Here is a 19,599-nt window from a genome sequence, read left to right on the forward strand (position 1 = left end):
TTTGAGTCTCCTGCATTGGCAGGCAGATTCTTTACCACTGAGTCAGTCATCTGGGAAGCCCAGGGTAATTACTAGATGTAGGCATATGTTGAAAATCTTAATTCACAGTGTACTGCAGGCAGTGTTGGCTCGCAATGGGACACAATGTTTTTCAATCTTATCAGGACACTGACTTGCAAAAAAAAATGTCAACATTTGGAGTCTGAAGATGGGTCTGAGTATGATCTGTCTGTCATGATGGACACAGTGGAAGGGAGCCTGGACATTCTGCTGGCCACAGAGATCAGAATGCGGCCCTGGAGCCCACACTTGGAGAAGACAGGGTTCTCCTGGGCTGTGTATCCCCCACCGCCTAACGCCCAGCAAGGAGCCTGAGATGCCGGGGCGGGGTGGGGAGTAGTTAGTGAGTTGCGCGGTTGGCAGGTGCACCCGACATCCATGCCGCTAGAACAACTATTTGTAACTTTCGTGGGTCCAAGGAACCCTCCGAAAGTCTGATGGAACCCAGGACCTTCTCAGAAGAATTCCATCGCCCCACCCATCCATGTACATTTTTCCCTAAAGAGCCCCCCGGCAGTCCACAGACCCCAGGGTGAAGCCTCTGGCCCAAGGCGGGCACTGGCATTTTCTAGCGTCTATTTGAATTCCGTCCCGGGTCCCGCGGAGCACCTGGAGCCCCGCCTGGGGCGCAGACTGGCTGTGGGGCGTGGACGGTGGCCGCTCTTCACCTCGTTCCCTTCCGGGGATCCGAGAGGTCCAGTCGGAGCGGGGCGGGGACCAGGAGGCGGGCCGCACCTGAGGACACCCGAGGCGAGCGGACCGCGGGGCCCGCCGCCGCACCCACCGCCGCGGGGCTCAGAGTCGAGGACCGCGCCGCCACGGGCCGGGTCCCCAGCGCCGCCCCGGCCGCCGCCCGAGCCATGAAGATGCATTTCTGCATCCCGGTGTCCCAGCAGCGGCCCGACGCGCTGGGGGGCCGCTACGTGGTGCGTCAGGGGGCTCGGGGTGAGAGCGGGCAGGGACAAGGCGGGGGCAGGGGTTCACTCCCTCGGCTGATTCGGACTCTGATGTCTCTGTTTCCAGCTGTATTCCGTGTACCTGGACGGGTTTCTGTTCTGCAAGGTGCGTTACAGCCAGCTGCATCGTTGGAACGAGCAGGTGAGAGGATCCAGGCGGGCCCCAGCCCACCCTCCCTCCAGTGTGGCCTGTGGGCTCTGGGTGCTTGACTGTGACAAGACATCGCACTTCCTGAGGGCTTTGGGCTCCTAATCCGGGTCGTGGTAACGGTTAATCGTGAATTGTTTGGCATACAGCTCAATGAATACATGTTACCTGGTCTAATCACCTAGGGCTGTGAGGTGAGGTGGGGTGCCCTCTAGGTAATTAATTATCCAACCCACCCCAGGCGGGTGATCCCCACCAGCCCAACCTGGGCTCCATTTCAATGCCAGTTGTTTTCCCAAGACAATATCCTCGTGCAAAATGAGCAAACCAAGTCTAGATCAAGGAGGTGTAGTCTTCAGTCTCTGGGATGTGAGTACTGGGCTTCCCTGGTGGCTCAGATGGCAGAGACTCTGCCTGCGATGCAGGAGAACCAGTTTCAGTCCCTGGGTTGAGAAGATCCCATGGAGGAGGGAATGGCAACCCATACCAGTATTCTTGCCTGGAGACTTCCATGGACAGAGGAGCCTGGCCGGCTACAATCCATGGGGTTGCAAAGAGTTGGACATGACTGAGTGACTAACACTTTCTTTCTCCCGGAGTTTAATTTTCCCCCCTTTGAAAAGGTGTGTCTCTATTTTTGTTTTCAAAGGAAGGTATTCATAGGCTTTAAATATGGGCAGACTGGAAAGCCAGGAAACAGAGGAATTATTAAACTAGAAGGCCATTTTCCACTCTAGTTTCTCACTCTGATGTCCTGATGACACTTTCTTCCAGCATGCAGACTGATTTATTAACCAGGCCTAATGCGTTTTGTTTTCCTAACAAGGAAGTGTTGCAAATCATCAAAGTGGGTTAGAGGAGTACATGGAAGTTTGGAAATGAACTTCACCTTTCCCCCACCTTTATGCAGTTTTTCTTTTTTTAAGATTTTGTATCCCAATTATAAAGAACACAAACCTAAAGTTAGAAAGAAAAAAAAGGAAAAAGAAAAAAGCTTGCCTCGGCAATAGATATTAACACTTTGGGGAGAGTCCTTTCAGATAATCTCTGGTTTCTAGTGAGTAAATAGATCATATTTTCTTTTAAGACCATTTTCCGTTGATGAACAGCTCAGTTCCTTTATTATATTATTATAAAAACATCACTGAAGTGAGCCTTCTTCCTCATACATTCCAATGTGTTGGAAAAGCCCATTTTCAAGGTATGACTAAGATTCTCTGGATTCAGGGAAAACAGGTGTAATGTGGTTGTGACTTTTTGTGGTCATTTTTGAATTGCTAGCACCTACCACAGTGCCTGTGACCCAGCAGGTCCTCAGGAATGACTGTCAGTGGCTGAATAAAAAGGGCATGGATTCAGACTTTTGAAGGATAACAAGCTGCTTGTGACTGAAAACTGCCTGGGGAGTCGGGAGGACTACAGATGGGGAACTCAAAGGAAGAGACAGTCTAGTTGGTTTAGGCAGGTGTAGGATGAACATGAGGGTCACCTCCCACCCTCATCTGCCTCCCTGTGTGTGAGGTCGGGTTGGCGAGGTGGCCATCACAGGTGAAAAGCGGGAGTCGGCAGAGAGGAGAAGGGAGAGATGGGCTGACCACTTCCTGGCTGGACACCTCACCTCTTCTCTGACCTTCAATTTCTTCCTCAGAAATGATCAGGTAGGTGGTTGTGGATGTCAGCTTCACAAGGCTCTTGTGAAGATTAGAATCCAGGTTCTCAGAAAACCTGGCGCATAGTTATGTGCTCGGTAAGTATTTACTGACGCAGAGGGTTGTCGAGCCCTCCTTAACCAACTCAGAAAGATGCTTGTTTTCAGAAAAATTCAGACCTATCAAATCCTAGCAGGCCCTGAAGCAGAAACATAAAGCCAATTCTTCTGATCTCCACAAAAATCTGCCTTTTGTAGAATATACAATGGATACTGATGAATACTTCGTATTTGTTTTTCAAAATTCTAAAGTGAGGATTTCTTTAGCCATTTTCCAATCATCTTACATGTATCATTGTTTCCCTTTTCTGTAGGAACAGTTCCTTTTAAATAAACTATTTAGATCTTAGGAGGTGGCTGAGCGCCGAAGAATTGATGCTTTTGAACTGCAGTGTTGGAGAAGACTCTTGAGAGTCCCTTGGACTGCAAGGAGATCCAACCAGTCCATTCTGAAGGAGATCAACCCTGGGATTTCTTTGGAAGGAATGATGCTAAAGCTGAAGTTCCAGTACTTTGGCCACCTCATGCGAAGAGTTGACTCATTGGAAAAGACTCTGATGCTGGGAGGGATTGGGGGCAGGAGGAGAAGGGGACGACTGAGGATGAGATGGCTGGATGGCATCACTGACTCAATGGACATGAGTCTGAGTGAACTCCGGGAGTTGGTGATGGACAGGGAGGCCTGGCGTGCTGCAATTCATGGGGTCACAAAGAGTCGGACATGATTGAGTGACTGAACTGAACTGAACTGAACTGATTGGTATTATTAATTTAGAACAATAACTAACAGTTACTCTGTGCTAAGGTTGGTGCCAAGAGCTTTATATGTAATATTGTGTTTAATTTTTATAACAGTCTTATGAGCTTAGATTATAATTAGCCCCATTTAACAGATGAGAAAACTGAGGTACAACTTGCCCAAGGTCATACCACTCCAAGTGTTGGAGCCAAGATTTGATCTCTGGAACCTGCTCTAACCATTTTGTGGTTCCTTATCAAAGTTGGCAAAATATCAGACAAACAGACTATCAGAAAAACAACTGCATCCTAAGCTAATATTATTTTTTACTTTATTTAAGCATAGTATAATAAAATTCCCCAACTGTATGTGTCTAGTGTGATGAGTTATAAATATATTTAATCTACCACCACCATAATCAAGACAGAGAACAGTTTCCACACTCATAATGTTTTCTTGTCCCCTTTGCCCTTGATCCCCTCCCTCTACCTCAAGTCCCAGACAACAAGATCTGCTTTCCGTCCTTAGAGTTCCTGGCATAAGATTTTATTCCACCTGCCCAAGAAGCCCCTATACGGTTGGCATTGCAGTCGTTATCATTACTCCCATTTTATAGATAAAAAGTCCAAGTAAGTTTGCTAGATTTAGCAAATAAAAATACAGGATCCTCAGTTAAATGTGAATTTCAGATAAATAACAAACATTTGTCTAGTATCAGTCAGTTCAGTCACTCAGTCTTGTCTGACTCTTTGTGACCCCATGAATCGCAGCATGCCAGGCCTCCCTGTCCATCACCAACTCCTGGAGTCCACCCAAACCCATGTCCATTGAGTCGGTGATGCCATCCAACTATCTCATTGTCCATCGTCCCCTTCTCCTCCTGCCAGCATCAGGGTCTTTTCAAATGAGTCAGCTCTTTGCATCAGGTGGCCAAAGTATTGGAGTTTCAGCCTCAACATCAGTCCTTCCAATGAACACCCAGGACTGATCTCCTTTAGGATGGACTGGTTGGATCTCCTTGCAGTCCAAGGGACTCTCAAGAGTCTTCTCCAACACCACAGTTCAAAAGCATCAATTCTTTAGCGCTCAACTTTCTTTATAGTCCAACTCTCACATCCATACATGACCACTGGAAAAACCATAGCATTGACTAGATGGACCTTTGTTGGCAAAGTGCTAGAATACCTCCTGCAATATTTGACATACTCTTAACTGGGCATCCTCTAATTTATCTGGCAACCCTAACTCAGAGACCAAAAGGTTGGCTGACTTCCCTCAGCCTCTTCTCAGCAGTTTTTATTCTTCCTACTCCATGGAAGATGTGAAATGGCTAAGAATTCTTAATCTGATTTAATATTAATACTGAGCACAATAAAAAAGGAGACAATATAAAGTCCCCATCTGTGTTTATGAATGTGTGTGTCATGTGTATGTTTGGTGAGTAGAAGTTTATTTCCAATTGATTTGGAAGTTCTGCATCACAATAGAACAGGAATTTCATCTTAATAGGATTAACTGATTACTCATTTACTTAAGAATATTTACTAAGTACCTATTAAATGGCAAGCACTATGTTAAATTAAGTGAAGACTCTGACTTTTAGCACATGTGATTTTTGGATTTATGAATTGGATTTCTATTTTGTATATTGGTGGAGTGGAAGTCGCTCAGTTATGTCAGACTCTTTGTGACAACATGGACGGTAGCCCACCAGGCTCCTCTGTCTGTGGAATTCTGCAGGAAGAATACTGGAGTGGGTAACCATTCCCTTCTCCAGGGGATCTTCCCAACCCAGGGATGAAACCCAGGTCTCCTGCATTGCAGACAGATTCCTTATCATCTGAACCACCAGGGAAGCCCTCTGCAATTGAGAAGGAGAACCTGACCGAGGTGACGTAGCCCCTGCCCCTTCTGTGGGAGGCTAATGCGTATAAGACTGACCTGAGGAAAGATGGCTGTTTCCCAGAGGTCAGCTGTGACCCGTGCTCTCTGAATTCATGGCTGGCAGCCTGGTTCCCACGGAGGCTCTCAAGTTCTGGCAGCTTCCCTTCCACTGCTGAGTGTTATCCGTCTCTCTGCCACAGGAACTCCCTGACCTGACTGCTTTCTGTGCCTCTAAATGAATAAAATCAGTTTGATCTATGCCCTTGCCTGTACTGTCTCCCTCAAGGGGAGTTAAATCTGTGAAAGAAACCTTTAATTGGCTCATTTTGGCCATCCTGTGTAAATGAGGCTGGACTCTGTGGTGAGGATGCTTGCCTCTTTGGAAACGCCCTGCTGGCATCAGTCATAGCAATGCTGACGAGCCTTGCAAAGGATCCTCCGTGCGAGAGGAGGGCTCCGCACTGGCTCAGCCTTCTTCCCTGCCAGGTGCTGACTCAGTCTGGCTCCTACCTGATATTTCTTCTTTCCCCGACTCAGACCGTCTGCTCTCATGAGCTGGCCAGTTGCCACTCCCTGGCTCACTTCCTCCTCCTGAGAAGGCCTCTGCCTACTGGGCCGTGGGTTAGAGACCAGCCTTTCTCAAGGGTCACCTCAAGCTCCGCCTCGTCTGGGAAAGCCCCCTTAATTGCACAAGACGCCTTTCTCTGATTCCCGTGCCACTTTGTGTTTAAATCTTGTTGCTTTCGCCTCCTTTGTGTGAAGATTTGGTTTCCCCTCTTTATTTAGTTGAGAAGCCCAAATTCTTAAATGAAGGAATGAAAAAAGGCTGTAGGCATAGCATATTCAGCACAGAATCCTGTTTTAGTAGAGGCCCAGTAGAGATTTGATGGAGGAGGAGGAGGGGATGGAAAGAGGGCAAGGAGAAGGAAAAAGTGGTGAAAAGACTGTGTCCAAGTTCTGCTGCTCACTGATTTTGGTTTAAGTCACTTCAGCGGCCTGAGTTACTCATTGTCAACTAATCTTGTCCAGGTGGGAGGATGTGGTCAGATTGCCCTCGTTACCAAGGTGGGAGGGCGACAGGGCTCATGGCCATGATGACCGCCTACTTCACAGGACTGTACTGAGGAAGAAATGGGAGAACACCCAAGACTGATGTTCTTTGGTACAAAATCCCACAGTCCAGGTTGATTTGAGCTTGTGATTCTTTATCTGGACCATCTGAGATTTTTAATACAAGGGGCCTTGGAAGGTGGGATGACTGAGTCAACATCAGAAACAGAGGCTATCAAGAGGACAGTGTTGTGACTGTAATTCCACTTGTCCCAGGTCACTGCTGAGGGATAGAAATAGGGGGCTGCAAGCGCATGTGGCATCTCCAGATAAAAGGTCGCAGCTCAAATCAACCTGGACCGTGGGATTTTGTACCAAAGAACATCAGTCTTGTGTATTTTCCCATGTCTTCCTTAATACAGTCCTGTGAAGTAGGTGGTCATCATGGCCATAAGCCCTGTCATCCTCCCACCTTGAAAACGAAGGCAATCTGACCACATCCTCCCACCTTGACGTCAAGGTTCAATTGGCCAGTAGAGTTTTCTTCATGTTAAGAGGCAGAACTGTACGATGGAGAAATTGGAGCAGGAGCCTGTGCTGGAATTTAAAGAAATAATGTTACCTGAACATGATTTTTCAAAGCAAGCAAACAAAAACACCTCTTACTAAAGGAACACAAGAAGTGCATTTTCCTTCTGATCTCTTGAAACAGTTTTTGAAAGAGTGTTGGGGCTAACTCTGCTGCTGCTGCTGCTGCTAAGTCATTTCATTCGTGTCCGACTCTTAGTGACCCCATGGACTGCAGCCCACCAGGCCCCTCCGCCCATGGGATTTTCCAGGCAAGAGTACTGGAGTGGGGTGCCTTTGCCGTCTCCGGGGGCTAACTCTAATATCAGATAGTTCTCAGTATGCAAGTGCTTTGAATAGGTAAACTCTGTACTATTTGAGACCAATAGAAAAGACTGTATTTTGGTAGAGTTGAAGAATTTGTGCGGTTGGGATTGACTTTTGGTGGATTTACTGCTCAGTGTGTTGTGTTTATCTTCCCCCTTAGACCAGTGCTTGAGAAAGGAGGGGAAAGATTCCTTGAGAAGTCAGCTCTGGTTGTGAAACCTGCCGGGAGAGTTTTGGCTCTGGGGTGGGTATTAGGACCTTAATCCTTGTTGACTTTTCGTCCAGCTCTTGGCTGTAGGGCTCCTCCCAGAACACCCCTGGGTAACCCAGACAGCCCTGCTGGTTCAAGGATACTGTGATCCCCACCCATTTGGGAGCATCTGTGATGTTTATGTGGAGAAAGCAATGGCAGCCCGCTCCAGTACTCTTGCCTGGAAAATCCCATAGGCGGAGGAGCCTGGTGGGCTGCAGTCCATGCGGTCGCTAAGAGTCGGACATGACTGAGGGACTTCCCTTTCACTTTTCACTTTCATGCATTGGAGAAGGAAATGGCACCCCACTCCAGTGTTCTTGCCTTATGGGGTCGCACAGAGTCAGACACGACTGAAGCGACTTAGCAGCAGCAGCAGCAGCAGTGATGTTTGTGAACACTTGACAAGAAGATTGCCTTTTAAAGATCACTCAATCAGTTAATCAGGAAATAAGTGCATGCAAAGAAGACCAAGTCCTGCTTCTACTTAATGGAGTTAGCAGAGAGGGGTGCATGAATCCCTTGCCTGGGATGATGTAATGACTGAGGGGCCTGTGGATCCTCTCTGGCACGGCACGAAGATTTCCTCGAATTAAAAAAAAAAACAGAATTGTTGCTCTAATATTTTATACTGCTAGATTTAAAGAAAAAATGACAAATAACTACTGGAATCTGGCGGGTAATTTATTGTTTCCATTTCATAAAATTTCTTTTCAGCCGGAGGATAATTGCTTTACAATGTCGTGTTGGTTTCTGCCGTAAAACAACGTAAATCAGTCACAAGTATATACGTGTCTCCTCCCTCCTGAACCTCCCACGCCATCCCACCTTCCAAGCACCAGGTTGAGCTCCCTGTTTATGCAGCAACTTCCCAGCAGTGATCTGTTTTCTGTATGGTACTGTATGTTTCAGCGCTGCTCTCTCAGTTCAGGCCACCCTCTCCTTCCACCCACCCCCCGCTGTGTCCACGCATCTCTTCTCTGTGTCTGCATCTCTATCGGGCAGGTAATTTAAATAAGAGGCGGTAGGGGTGGTAGGAACAGCCTGAGGGAATATAAACTCCAGTGAGTCTAGACCCTCTTGTGTTTTAAAGAGAGGCCAGAGCATCGGGTTTCCTTTTCTTAAAAAAATAAACATTTTTTTTGTGGACCAATCTCAGATTTCTTATTATTTTTTTAAGTGCAAAGATGGTACAGAGTTCTCATCTCCCTTGCACCCTAGGTGCATAGGTATGGTACTTCGATTACAGCGGCTTCCCAGGCGGCACCAGTGGTAAAGAACCCACCTGCCAATGCAGGAGAACTAAGAGATGCCAGTTCAATCCCTGGGTCAGGAAGGTCCCCTGGAGGAGGAAATGGCACCCCACTCCAGTAATCTTGCCTGGAAAATCCCATGGACAGAGAAGCCTGGGTGGGCTGCAGTCCATGGGGTCCCCAAAGGTCAGACACAACTAAAAGTGACTTAGCACAATGAATCTGCATTGATGCAGAATTACAAACTACAGTCTATTGTTTATTCGAACTTCTTTGGTCTTTACTTAATGTCCTTCTGTTCCAAGGCCACATCCAGGCCCCACATTAAACTGTCAAGTCTCTTTAGGCTCCTCCTGACTGTGACAGTTCCTCAGGCTTTCCTTGTTGTTCATGACTTTGACAATTTTGAGGAGTATTGGGCAGGTAGTTTGTGGAATGTCCCTCTATCGGACTTGGTCTGATGTTATTCAGATGACCAGACTGGGTTTATGGTTTTGAGAGAAAGACCCCGGGGGACAAGTGCTTCTAATCGCATCTTGTCTGGGGCAGTTGCTATCGATCTAACATTCTTGATAGTGCCCTTGGTTACCTGGCTGAGGGGGTGTTGGTCAGGTTTTTCCATATAAAGTTACTTCTTTCCCTGCCTTTCCACACTGTGCTCCTAGGAGGGAGGTCACCATGCACAGACCACTTTTAAAGACTGAGGATTTATGTTCCATCTCCTGGTGGGATGAAGTATCTACATACATTATTTGGGATTCTTCTGCACCAGGATTTGTCTATTCTCTCTGATTTATTTATTTAGTTAATAATTTTTATCTGGACCATAAATTATTATAGACGCCTGGATATAATACTCCTGGAGTGGACTCTTGGATGTTTACTTTATGCTTTGGGCTGTACTTCAATTAGATTTTATTTTATTGTTCAAATTGTTCCAGCTTGGCCTGTGGGAGCTCTTCCCCTATTGCTGACTTTTGTTTTCTTTGCACACTTTCTTATTTTCTGGCACTACAAGATTCCCAGACTCATCTTTTCTCTTTTTTTGGCCCCACTGTGTGACGGGTGGGATTTTTGTTCCCCAACCAGGGATTGAACCCGTACCCTCTGCATTTGAGGCGTAAAGTCTTAACCACTGGACCTTAGGGAAGTCCCAGTCCGAGACTCATCTTGTGTTTCCTGCCTCAGTCCTAGAATCAACCATTCCTTCATGGAGTCCTAGTTGCTTTTATTGGAGAATAACATTAGAAACCAATATCTGGCACTAGGTGTGTTCTCCACTGCCGCAGTGTCGTTGCTTTTAGACCCTCTCAGCTGAAAGAGCAAGAAAATATATGTGCATATTTGCATGTCTTTAAATAATTACCTCTGCGTGTAGCCATTTGTGTCTAAATTAAGTTAAATGTGAGTTCATACCGATGTCTTCAATGGTAACCCATCACCACATGGCTCACTCTAGCCTGTTCCCTTATCTGAAAACTCTCATTACAACAGTGAGAAACCACTCACACCACCTGCCATCCATTGACTTGATTGCTCCATTCTGTGGGCACATATAGAGGTACCAGAATGGTTAACCTGTATCCATGTAGGAAACAATCTCATCAGCTGGAGCTCAGTGCTTCTGTACAGCTACTTTTGCCTTTAATTTTACAGACACCACTCATTTGCAGAGTGACTTAGGTCAGCACCTTTTCCCTCATCCCCTTCACTGCAGTTGTTTCCTGTATTTATAGTATAGTTAAATTATTTACTCACATTCTGCATTCCATTCTGGGTTTCCCCCCACTTCCTAAATGATTCTTTAAATATTTGCACACATTAAAGTTGTGTCGTAAAGTTCAGTAGGTTTGCAAATACCTAGTATCATGTATCATAGTATCATACAGACTAGTTTCACCACCCTGAAAGATTCCCCGTGCTTCACCAGTTCAACACCCCCTTTTTCCAAGCTCCTGGTGACCATGGATGTTTTTACTCTCTCTTATCATTTTGCTTTTCCCCCAAGAATATCATATAATTGAAGTCATACAGTGTGTTTTTTCAGATTGACTTTTTATTCATCAATGTGTATCTCAGTTTCCTCCATGTCTTTTTGTGGTTTGACAACTCATTTCTTTTTATTGCTGGGGAATATTCCATTGTAGGGATAGACCAGAGTTTGTTTATCCATTCACCTATTGAAGGATATCTCGGTTGCTTTCAGGTTTTGGTGATTATGAGTAAAGCACCTCTAAACATTTGTATGCTGTTTCTCTGTGGCCGCAGTTTTCAAATCTGTTGGGTGAATAACTCGGAGTGTAGTTGCTGAATTATGTGATAAAACTATGTTTACCTTGTAAGAAATGGCCAAAATTTCTTCCAAAGTGGCTGTGCCATTTTATATTCTCTCCAGAGTATAATTTGAATATTTTTTAATTGCAAAAATAAGTGTTGGCATCAAATTTAGATTCCCTAGAAATCAAACAAACAGCCTAGCAGACCAAACGAAACATAAGGGAGCTGTGTCTTCCCTACAGGTGGGCAGGCAATGGCCTTTCTAAGCGTTAGGTCAACACCGTCCAGTAGAAATGTATGTGCTGATGGAAATGCTCTGTATCTTCTTTGTCCAGTTCAGTAGGAACTTGCCATGTTTCCAGTGGCTATTGAGTATTTGAAATGTGGTTAGTGAGACGGAGGAGTTGAATTTTAAATTTTAAGTTTAAATTTAAGTAGTCATGGGTGGCTAATGGACGTCTTATCGGGTGTAGGATTTTGGCTCGTACTTGAGTGAGATGGGCTGCTATGAAGGATTTTGTGCAGGGCAGAGGAATGATCTGACTTATACTTTTAAGTAACTTGAGATTCTGTATTGGAGAAGGCAATGGCACCCCACTCCAGTACTCTTGCCTAGAAAATCCCATGGACAGAGGAGCCTGGTGCGCTGCAGTCCATGGGGTCGCAAAGAGTCGGGCATGACTGAGAGACTTCCCTTTCACTTTTCACTTTCATGCATTGGAGAAGGAAATGGCAACCCACTCCAGTGTTCTTGCCTGGAGAATCCCAGGGACGCGGGAGCCTGGTGGGCTGCCGTCTATGGGGTCGCACAGAGTCGGACACGACTGAAGCGACTTAGCAGCAGCAGCAGCAGCAGGTTCTGTATTAGGAACAGATGGAAGGGGAGCAAGGGCGGAGGCAGAGAGATCTGTTAGAAAGTTACTGCAATAACCCGGAACTAGAGATGACAGGGGTGTGGACAAGAGGGATGGCAGTGGGGGAGGAAGAAGTGGCCAGATTTGGGATCTATTTTGAAGTTAGGGCTGGTGCAAGGTGAATATTTGCCAGACACACACTGTATTTTTGACAAAGGTCATGGAATTTTAGTTCGTTCTTGTTTGCAGTCTCATTTCTCTTAGATCTGCTCTCATTTTCTTTAAGCCAGTGAAATTTCCTGTTCCAGAGGTACCATGTTAAACTCTTGCTGGTTTCCTTTCTTCTACTTTAAAGAGAATGATACGATGTCTTATTTTCAAGCTTTTACTGTAAATGTGAGTCTGGAATGAAGGTCAGTTTTGATTACCTAATTTAAAAATTATTTTTGATGCATCCACTATGAGCTTGCATAAAGATAGTTTCCAACATGGTCATAGTCTTGGGTCATATATGGGTGGGGAAGAGGGAGGGGTCTGGCAGGGTTTCTACTGGGATCATATGTCAGCCTTGCAGGACTTTTAGAAACCAACATTGTCCACTAGCAATAGAATGTGAGCTACATATGGAACACTGCAAAGTTTTGTGTTAAAATCTTCACATGTTAAAAAAGATTTTAAAAACAGGTGGAATTAATTTTAATGATATATTTTATTTAATCTGATACATCTAAAATATTATGATTTCAGTAGGTAATCAATATAAAAAGTTATTGAGGAGGGTATGGTAACTCACTTCTATATTCTTGCTTGGAGAATCCCACAGACAGAGGAGCCTGGCAGTCTACAGTCCAAAGAGTCAGACACGACTGAAGCTACTTAGCATGCACATTCCTAAAAAGTTATTAGCAAAATGTTTTACATTCTCTTCCCTTTGTATGAAGTCTTCCCTTAAAATTAGAGTGTATTTTACACTTACCACCCATCTCAGTTTGGACTAACTGTGTTGTCAGAGGCTACCAAATTAGACTGCACAACTCTGAGCATCTGCTGTTCTGTTCAAATTGGGTGGGTGTGGGGAGGGGGAATTAAATTCCTAACTCTCATCATTGATGTCATGAATGGGAATGAATTAAAGGAATACTGTATGATGTGACTGATGGGCAGTTGTGTAAAAACAAATGAAAGATTAAAATATACCCCAAATCTACCAAACTCAGACTGGAGTTGTCAGTCTGAGATATGTCTAACAGTGTTCTAGAAACCTATACTAAAATAAAATCCTCTTTAAGAAAATCAAGGTATCACCTTTTCCTCCTTTTGCCCATCAGTTCAGTTCAGTCGCTCAGTCATGTCCGACTCTTTGCGACCATCAGGAAGTGTTAATTTTAGATAAAGTGCTGGAGAGAGACTTGCCCCAAGTGGGGGCTTAGGTGTCTCACCAACCTTGAACGGTAGGTGCTTTGCCTTAACCTTGTGTTTTCTGGATCTTTCAGCTGAAGCGGGTGTTTGGAAATTGCCTGCCACCCTTTCCACCAAAGTACTATCTTGCAATGACCACATCTATGGCTGATGAGAGAAGGGACCAGTTAGAACAATATTTGCAAAATGGTATGTATGGAACCATACAATATGTGGCCTTTGTATTTGGTATAAAAATGCTTTGTTTAGAGTCACCCCTCCCGCAGCCGCTCTGTGTTGGTTTTGATTGTAGAAGTCAAAGAAATGTTATTTGGATTAAGACTGAACAAAAGGATAGAATGATCTGCTTTTATGTGAAAACTTTCAGGAGATATCAGAAATGTTTAGTGGCAGCGCTGGAGATGGCAGTTTCATCTCCGGCCTCCCTAGGAGCAGAGCTGAGGCACCAGGGATGCTTGGAGATCTGCTCTGGACCCATGGGGCTAGAGATACAGAGTCTTGGCGCATTGCTGGGCTTCTGAAAAGTCCTATATGCACAGCAGGATGAGCTCTCATAAGAGAGGACGGTGGGGGGAAATAGAATCATTGGCATTCAAACAGTTAAAGCTTTAAAAGGGGGAAATGGTATAGACATAAAATATTTTAAAAATAAAACCTGGCCAAAGAGTTTAAAATGAAAGACATGTTCCCTTCCACCTCAGATTCCCATGCCTTTAAAAGAAAATACTATTATTAATACAAGAGGCTTGTGTATTTCTCAGAAACCATCCTGTGTATTCTAGTGTGTGTGTATATCTTTGTGGGTTAAAGACAAATCGAAGCTTACTCTATACATTTTTCTGTATATGAGTTTTGTTTTAAATTAATTAATTCGCTTATTTTGGCTGCTGTGGGGCTTCATTGCTGCACATGGGCTTTCTTTAGTGGGGGCTGCTGTTCGTTGTGGAGCGTGGGCTTCTCACCATGAGCGGGTCTCTTGTTGCAGAGCACGGGCTCTAGGACATGTGGGTTCAGCAGCTGCTGCTCTTGGCTCAGTAGTTGTGGCCCAAGGGCCCAGTGGCTCCACGGCATGTGGAATCCCCGCCGGCCAGGGCCCGAACCCGTGTCCCCGGTATTGGCAGCCAGATTTCTACTGGCTGCACCACCAGAGATGTCCTGAATCTGAGTTTTTAAAACCTTTTAGTCTGAAAGAATTTCTGACTTACAGTGAAGTTGCAAAATTAATGCAAAAATTTCTGTATATTCTACCTAGATTTCCCAGATGTTAACACTTTACATTTGCTTTATCACTCTCTCTCACTTTCCCATGTCTGTGTTGGTGTTATGAATGTATGCATAATATATATTGTATATAATTTTTGAGACACTTGTTTTGCATATATAAACCACTTTATCATTAAGTACATCTATGTGTATTTCCTGAGATCAAGGACTTTCTCTTCAGTAATTACAGTGTAGTTATAAAAATCGGGCAATTAACACTGATATAGTAATGGTATCTAGTATAGAGACGTTATTCAAACAACGCCAACTACCCCACTAATGTCCTTCACTACAAAAGAAAAAAACTTTTTCTTCTGTATGTTGATTTTGCTCCTCTTAAAATATTTATCTTACGGATCTTTCTTATTGTTGTTCAGTTGCTCAGTAGTGTCCGACTCTTTGCAACCCCACTGACTGCAGCACACCAGGCTTCCCTGTCCATCACCATCACCCAGAGCTTGCTCAAACGCATGTCAATTGAGTTGGTGATGCCATCTAACCATCTTGTCTTCTGTCCTCCCCTTCTCCTCCTGCCTTCAATCTTTCCCAGCATCAGGGTCTTTTTTAATGAGTCAGCTCTTCACATCAGGTGGCCAAAGTATTGGAGCTTCAGCTTCAGCATCAGTCCTTCCAATGAATAAACAGGACTGATTTCCTTTAAGATTGATTGGTTTGATCTCCTTATAGTCCAAGGGACTCTCAAGAGTCTTCTCCAACACTGCAGTTCGAAAGCATCAATTCTTCAACACTCAGCCTTCTTTATGGTCCAGCTCTCAAATCCATACATGACTACTGGAAAAACCATAGCTTTGACTAGATGGATCTTTATTGGCAAAGTAATGTCTCTGCTTTCTAATATGCTGCCTAGTTTTCTCATAGCTTTTCTTCCAAGGAGCAAGCATCTTTTGATTTCGGGGCTGCTGTCACAATCTGCAGTGATTTGGGAGCCCAAGAAAATAAAGTCTGTCACTGTTTTCATTGTTTCCCCATCTGTTTGCCTTGAAATGATGGGACTGTATGCCTTAATCTTAGTTTTTTTGAATGTTGAGTTTTAAGCCAGCTTTTTCACTCTCTTCTTTCACTTTCACCAAGAGGCTCTTTAGTTCCTCTTCACTTTCTGCCATAAGGGTGGTGTCATCTCCATATCTGAGGTTATTGATATTTCTCCCGGCAATCTTCATTCCAGCTTGTGTTTCTTCCAGTCCAGCGTTTCTCATGATGTACTCTGCATAGAATTTAAATAAGCAGGGTGACAATATATAGCCTTGACGTACTCCTTTTCCTATTTGGAACCAGTCTGTTGTTCCATGTTCAGTTCTAACTGTTGCTTCCTGACCTGCATACAGATTTCTCAAGAGGCAGGTCGGGTGGTCTGATATTCCCATCTCTCTCAGAATTTTCCACAGTTTATTGTGATCCACACAGTCAAAGGCTTTGGCAATCAATGAAGCAGAAATAGATGTTTTTCTGGAACTCTCTTGCTTTTTCCATGATCCAGAGGATGTTGGCAATTTGATCTCTGGTTCCTCTGCCTTTTCTAAAACCAGCTTGAAGATCAGGAAGTTCACGGTTCACATATTGCTGAAGCCTGGCTTGGAGAATTTTGAGCACTACTTTACTAGCATGTGAGATGAGTGCAATTGTGCGGTAGTTTGAGCATTCTTCTGCATTGCCTTTCTTTGGGATCGAAATGAAAACTGACATTTTCCAGTCCTGTGGCCACTGTTGAGTTTTGCAAATTTGCTGGCATATTGAGTGCAGCACTTTCACAGCATCATCTTTCAGGATTTGAAACAGCTCAACTGGAATTCCATCACCTCCACTAGCTTTGTTCGTAATCATGCTTTCTAAGGCCCACTTGACTTCACATTCCAGGATGTCTGGCTCTAGATGAATGATCACACCATCACGTTTATCTGGGTCCTGAAGATCTTTTTTGTACAGTTCTTCTGTGTATTCTTGCCACCTCTTCTTAATACCTTCTGCTTCTGTTAGGTCCATACCATTTCTGTCCTTTAGTGAGCCCATCTTTGCATGAAATGTTCCCTTGGTATCTCTAATTTTCTTGATGAGATCTCTAGTCTTTCCTATTCTGTTCTTTTCCTCTATTTCTTTGCATTGATCTCTGAAGAAGGCTTTCTTATCTCTTCTTGCTATTCTTTGGAACTCTGCATTCCGATGCTTATATCTTTCCTTTTCTCCTTGGCTTTTCGCTTCTCTTCCTTTCACAGCTATTTGTAAGGCTTCCCCAGGCAGCCATTTTGCTTTTTTGCATTTCTTTTCCATGGGGATGGTCTTGATCCCTGTCTCCTGTACAATGTCATGAACCTCATTCCATAGTTCATCAGGCACTCTGTCTATCAGGTCTAGGCCCTTAAACCTATTTCTCACTTCCACTGTATAATCATAAGGGATTTGATTTAGGTCATACCTGAATGGTCTAGTGGTTTTCCCTACTTTCTTCAATTTAAGTCTGAATTTGGTAATAAGGAGTTCATGATCTGAGCCACAGTCAGCTCCTGGTCTTGTTTTTGTTGACTGTATAGAGCTTCTCCATCTTTGGCTGCAAAGACTATAATCAATCTGATTTTGGTGTTGACCATCTGGTGATGTCCATGTGTAGAGTCTTCTCTTGTGTTGTTGAAAGAGAGTGTTTGCTATGACCAGTGTGTTTTCTTGGCAAAACTCTATTAGCCTTTGCCCTGCTTCATTCCGCATTCCAAGGCCAAATTTGGCTGTTACTCCAGGTGTTTCTTGACTTCTTACTTTTGCATTCCAGTCCCCTACAATGAAAAGGACATCTTTTTTGGGTGTTAGTTTTAAAAGGTCTTGTAGGTCTTCGTAGAACCATTCAACTTCAGCTTCTTCAGCATTACTGGTTGGGGCATAGACTTGGATTACTGTGATATTGAATAGTTTGCCTTGGAAACGAACAGAGATCATTCTGTCATTTTTGAGACTGCATCCAAATACTGCATTTAGGACTCTTTTGTTGACCATGATGACTACTCCATTTCTTCTGAGGGATTCCTGCCTGCAGTAGTAGATATAATGGTCATCTGAATTAAATTCACCCATTCCAGTCCATTTTAGTTCGCTGATTCCTAGAATGTTGGCGTTCACCCTTGCCATCTCTTGTTTGACCACTTCCAATTTGCCTTGATTCATTCATTCCAGGTTCCTATGCAATATTGCTCTTTATAGCATCAGACCTTGCTTCTATCACCAGTCACATCCACAGCTGGGTATTGTTTTTGCTTTGGCCCCATCCCTTCATTATTTCTGGAGTTATTTCTCCACTGATCTCCAGTAGCATGTTGGGCACCTACTGACCTGGGGAGTTCCTCTTTCAGTATCCTATCATTTTGCCTTTTCCTACTGTTCATGGGGTTCTCAAGGCAAGAATACTGAAGTGGTTTGCCATTCCCTTCTCTGTATAGTTGTCCAGTAAATACTAATTTATTGAACACTTCTTCAACAGTGTTCCCCATCCCAAGGATCCATGGTACTGATTGTCAGGATTAATTCGCATACATGCCACATATGGGCTTCCCAGGTAACACTAGTGGTAAAGGACCTGCCTGCCAACGCAGGAGGTGTGTGCCACGTGGGTTTGATCCCTGGGTCAGGAAGATCCTCTGGAGAGAGCATTGACGACCTACTCTGGTATTCTTGCCTAGAGACTCCCATGAACAGAGGAGCCTGGTAGGCTACAGTTGACAGGGTCACACAGAGTCGAACATGACTGAAGTGACTTAGCACACATGCCACATATGTTCCAGAAAACAAGACACGAGCTTGCCCCCCACCCCCAACCCCGCACTGAAATTACCTCTTTAAAAGAGAGGGGAAAAAGTTTTTGCTCTTACAGAGACTCTCTCTCTTAGTTATTTTATTTTGAAAACCTTGGCATCATTTGGGAAGCACAACCCGAAATGACCTCAGTCAGTGCTAGTCTGGAATGCTGGTGGAAGTGGTTGGACAAGATCAGTAAAAGAGCAACAAAAAGAAAGAGGTTTAATATAGATTTAGAAGGTGGGTAGGTTCAGCTCGAGTGTGGGAGAGGACTCATGGGGAGGAAGATAAGAACTGAGAAAGCTGCAGGGAAGCCCCTCACATGTGACTGTGGGGTCCTCAGGGGGCAAGTCCCGGCCCCATGTGCTCTGGCCACAGCTCTGGGTGTTGGTATCTGGAGCTTTAAATCTAAGGGGGTAAACGTCTTATAAGTACAGAAGAAACTTTAAATCTCTGGCAGCCTTATCGTTGCTTTTTTTTTTTTTAATAGAACCTCTTGAGAGCTCCCATTGTGAAAAGAAGTCCTCTCCATCCTTGTTTCTTGGCTGATTTAAAATTTTCAAATGACCAAGCATCTCGCTAAAGTGGGAGTCTAGATCCACAGTTTTAGGTCTTATTGCTTCTTCGTATCAACTTCACCATCTTTCTAGCAGGGGCAGCAAGATGGCTATTGAGTGGTGGATGCGCATGAATGGAAAAGGGCTCCTGGAAAGAGTCACCTGAGACTGATGTGACGGGTTCACGTTGTCAGTCCAGGCTGCCTGGAGGAGGAGGGCTTTGTAGGTTTTCGTGGATTTGAGAAGTCACAGGCTCCACTGCCTTTAAGGAGGCAGCGGTGCACTGTCAAGGCCTGGAGGGCTCCCTGGAGGACAGAGCAGTTTAACAGACCAGTCAACCCAGCCCCGTGCTAACCTGGCTTGCTGTCCCTGTTTTTCAGTAACCATGGACCCAAACATGTTGAGAAGTGATGTCTTCGTTGATTTTTTAAAACTGGTGCAGCTGGTAAGCTTACTTTTCTTGACTAACATCATGATTTCACTACAGAATAT

At 44.6% G+C, this 19,599-nt stretch overlaps 1 protein-coding gene across 1 annotated transcript in view; it reads left to right on the forward strand.

The window, feature by feature from the left end:
• Window positions 1-920: 920 nt before the first annotated feature.
• Window positions 921-19,599, forward strand: part of SNX31 (sorting nexin 31) — an 80,955-nt gene continuing 62,276 nt past the window's right edge. Inside the window, exons 1-4 of the mRNA XM_068984016.1 lie at window positions 921-986; window positions 1,084-1,158; window positions 13,567-13,681; window positions 19,488-19,552. Of these exons, the coding sequence (XP_068840117.1) occupies window positions 921-986; window positions 1,084-1,158; window positions 13,567-13,681; window positions 19,488-19,552 (321 nt within the window). The remainder of the gene's footprint in view (window positions 987-1,083; window positions 1,159-13,566; window positions 13,682-19,487; window positions 19,553-19,599) is intronic.

Source organism: Capricornis sumatraensis, chromosome 11 (genome assembly GCF_032405125.1).
Source record: "Capricornis sumatraensis isolate serow.1 chromosome 11, serow.2, whole genome shotgun sequence".
NCBI lineage: Eukaryota > Metazoa > Chordata > Mammalia > Artiodactyla > Bovidae > Capricornis > Capricornis sumatraensis.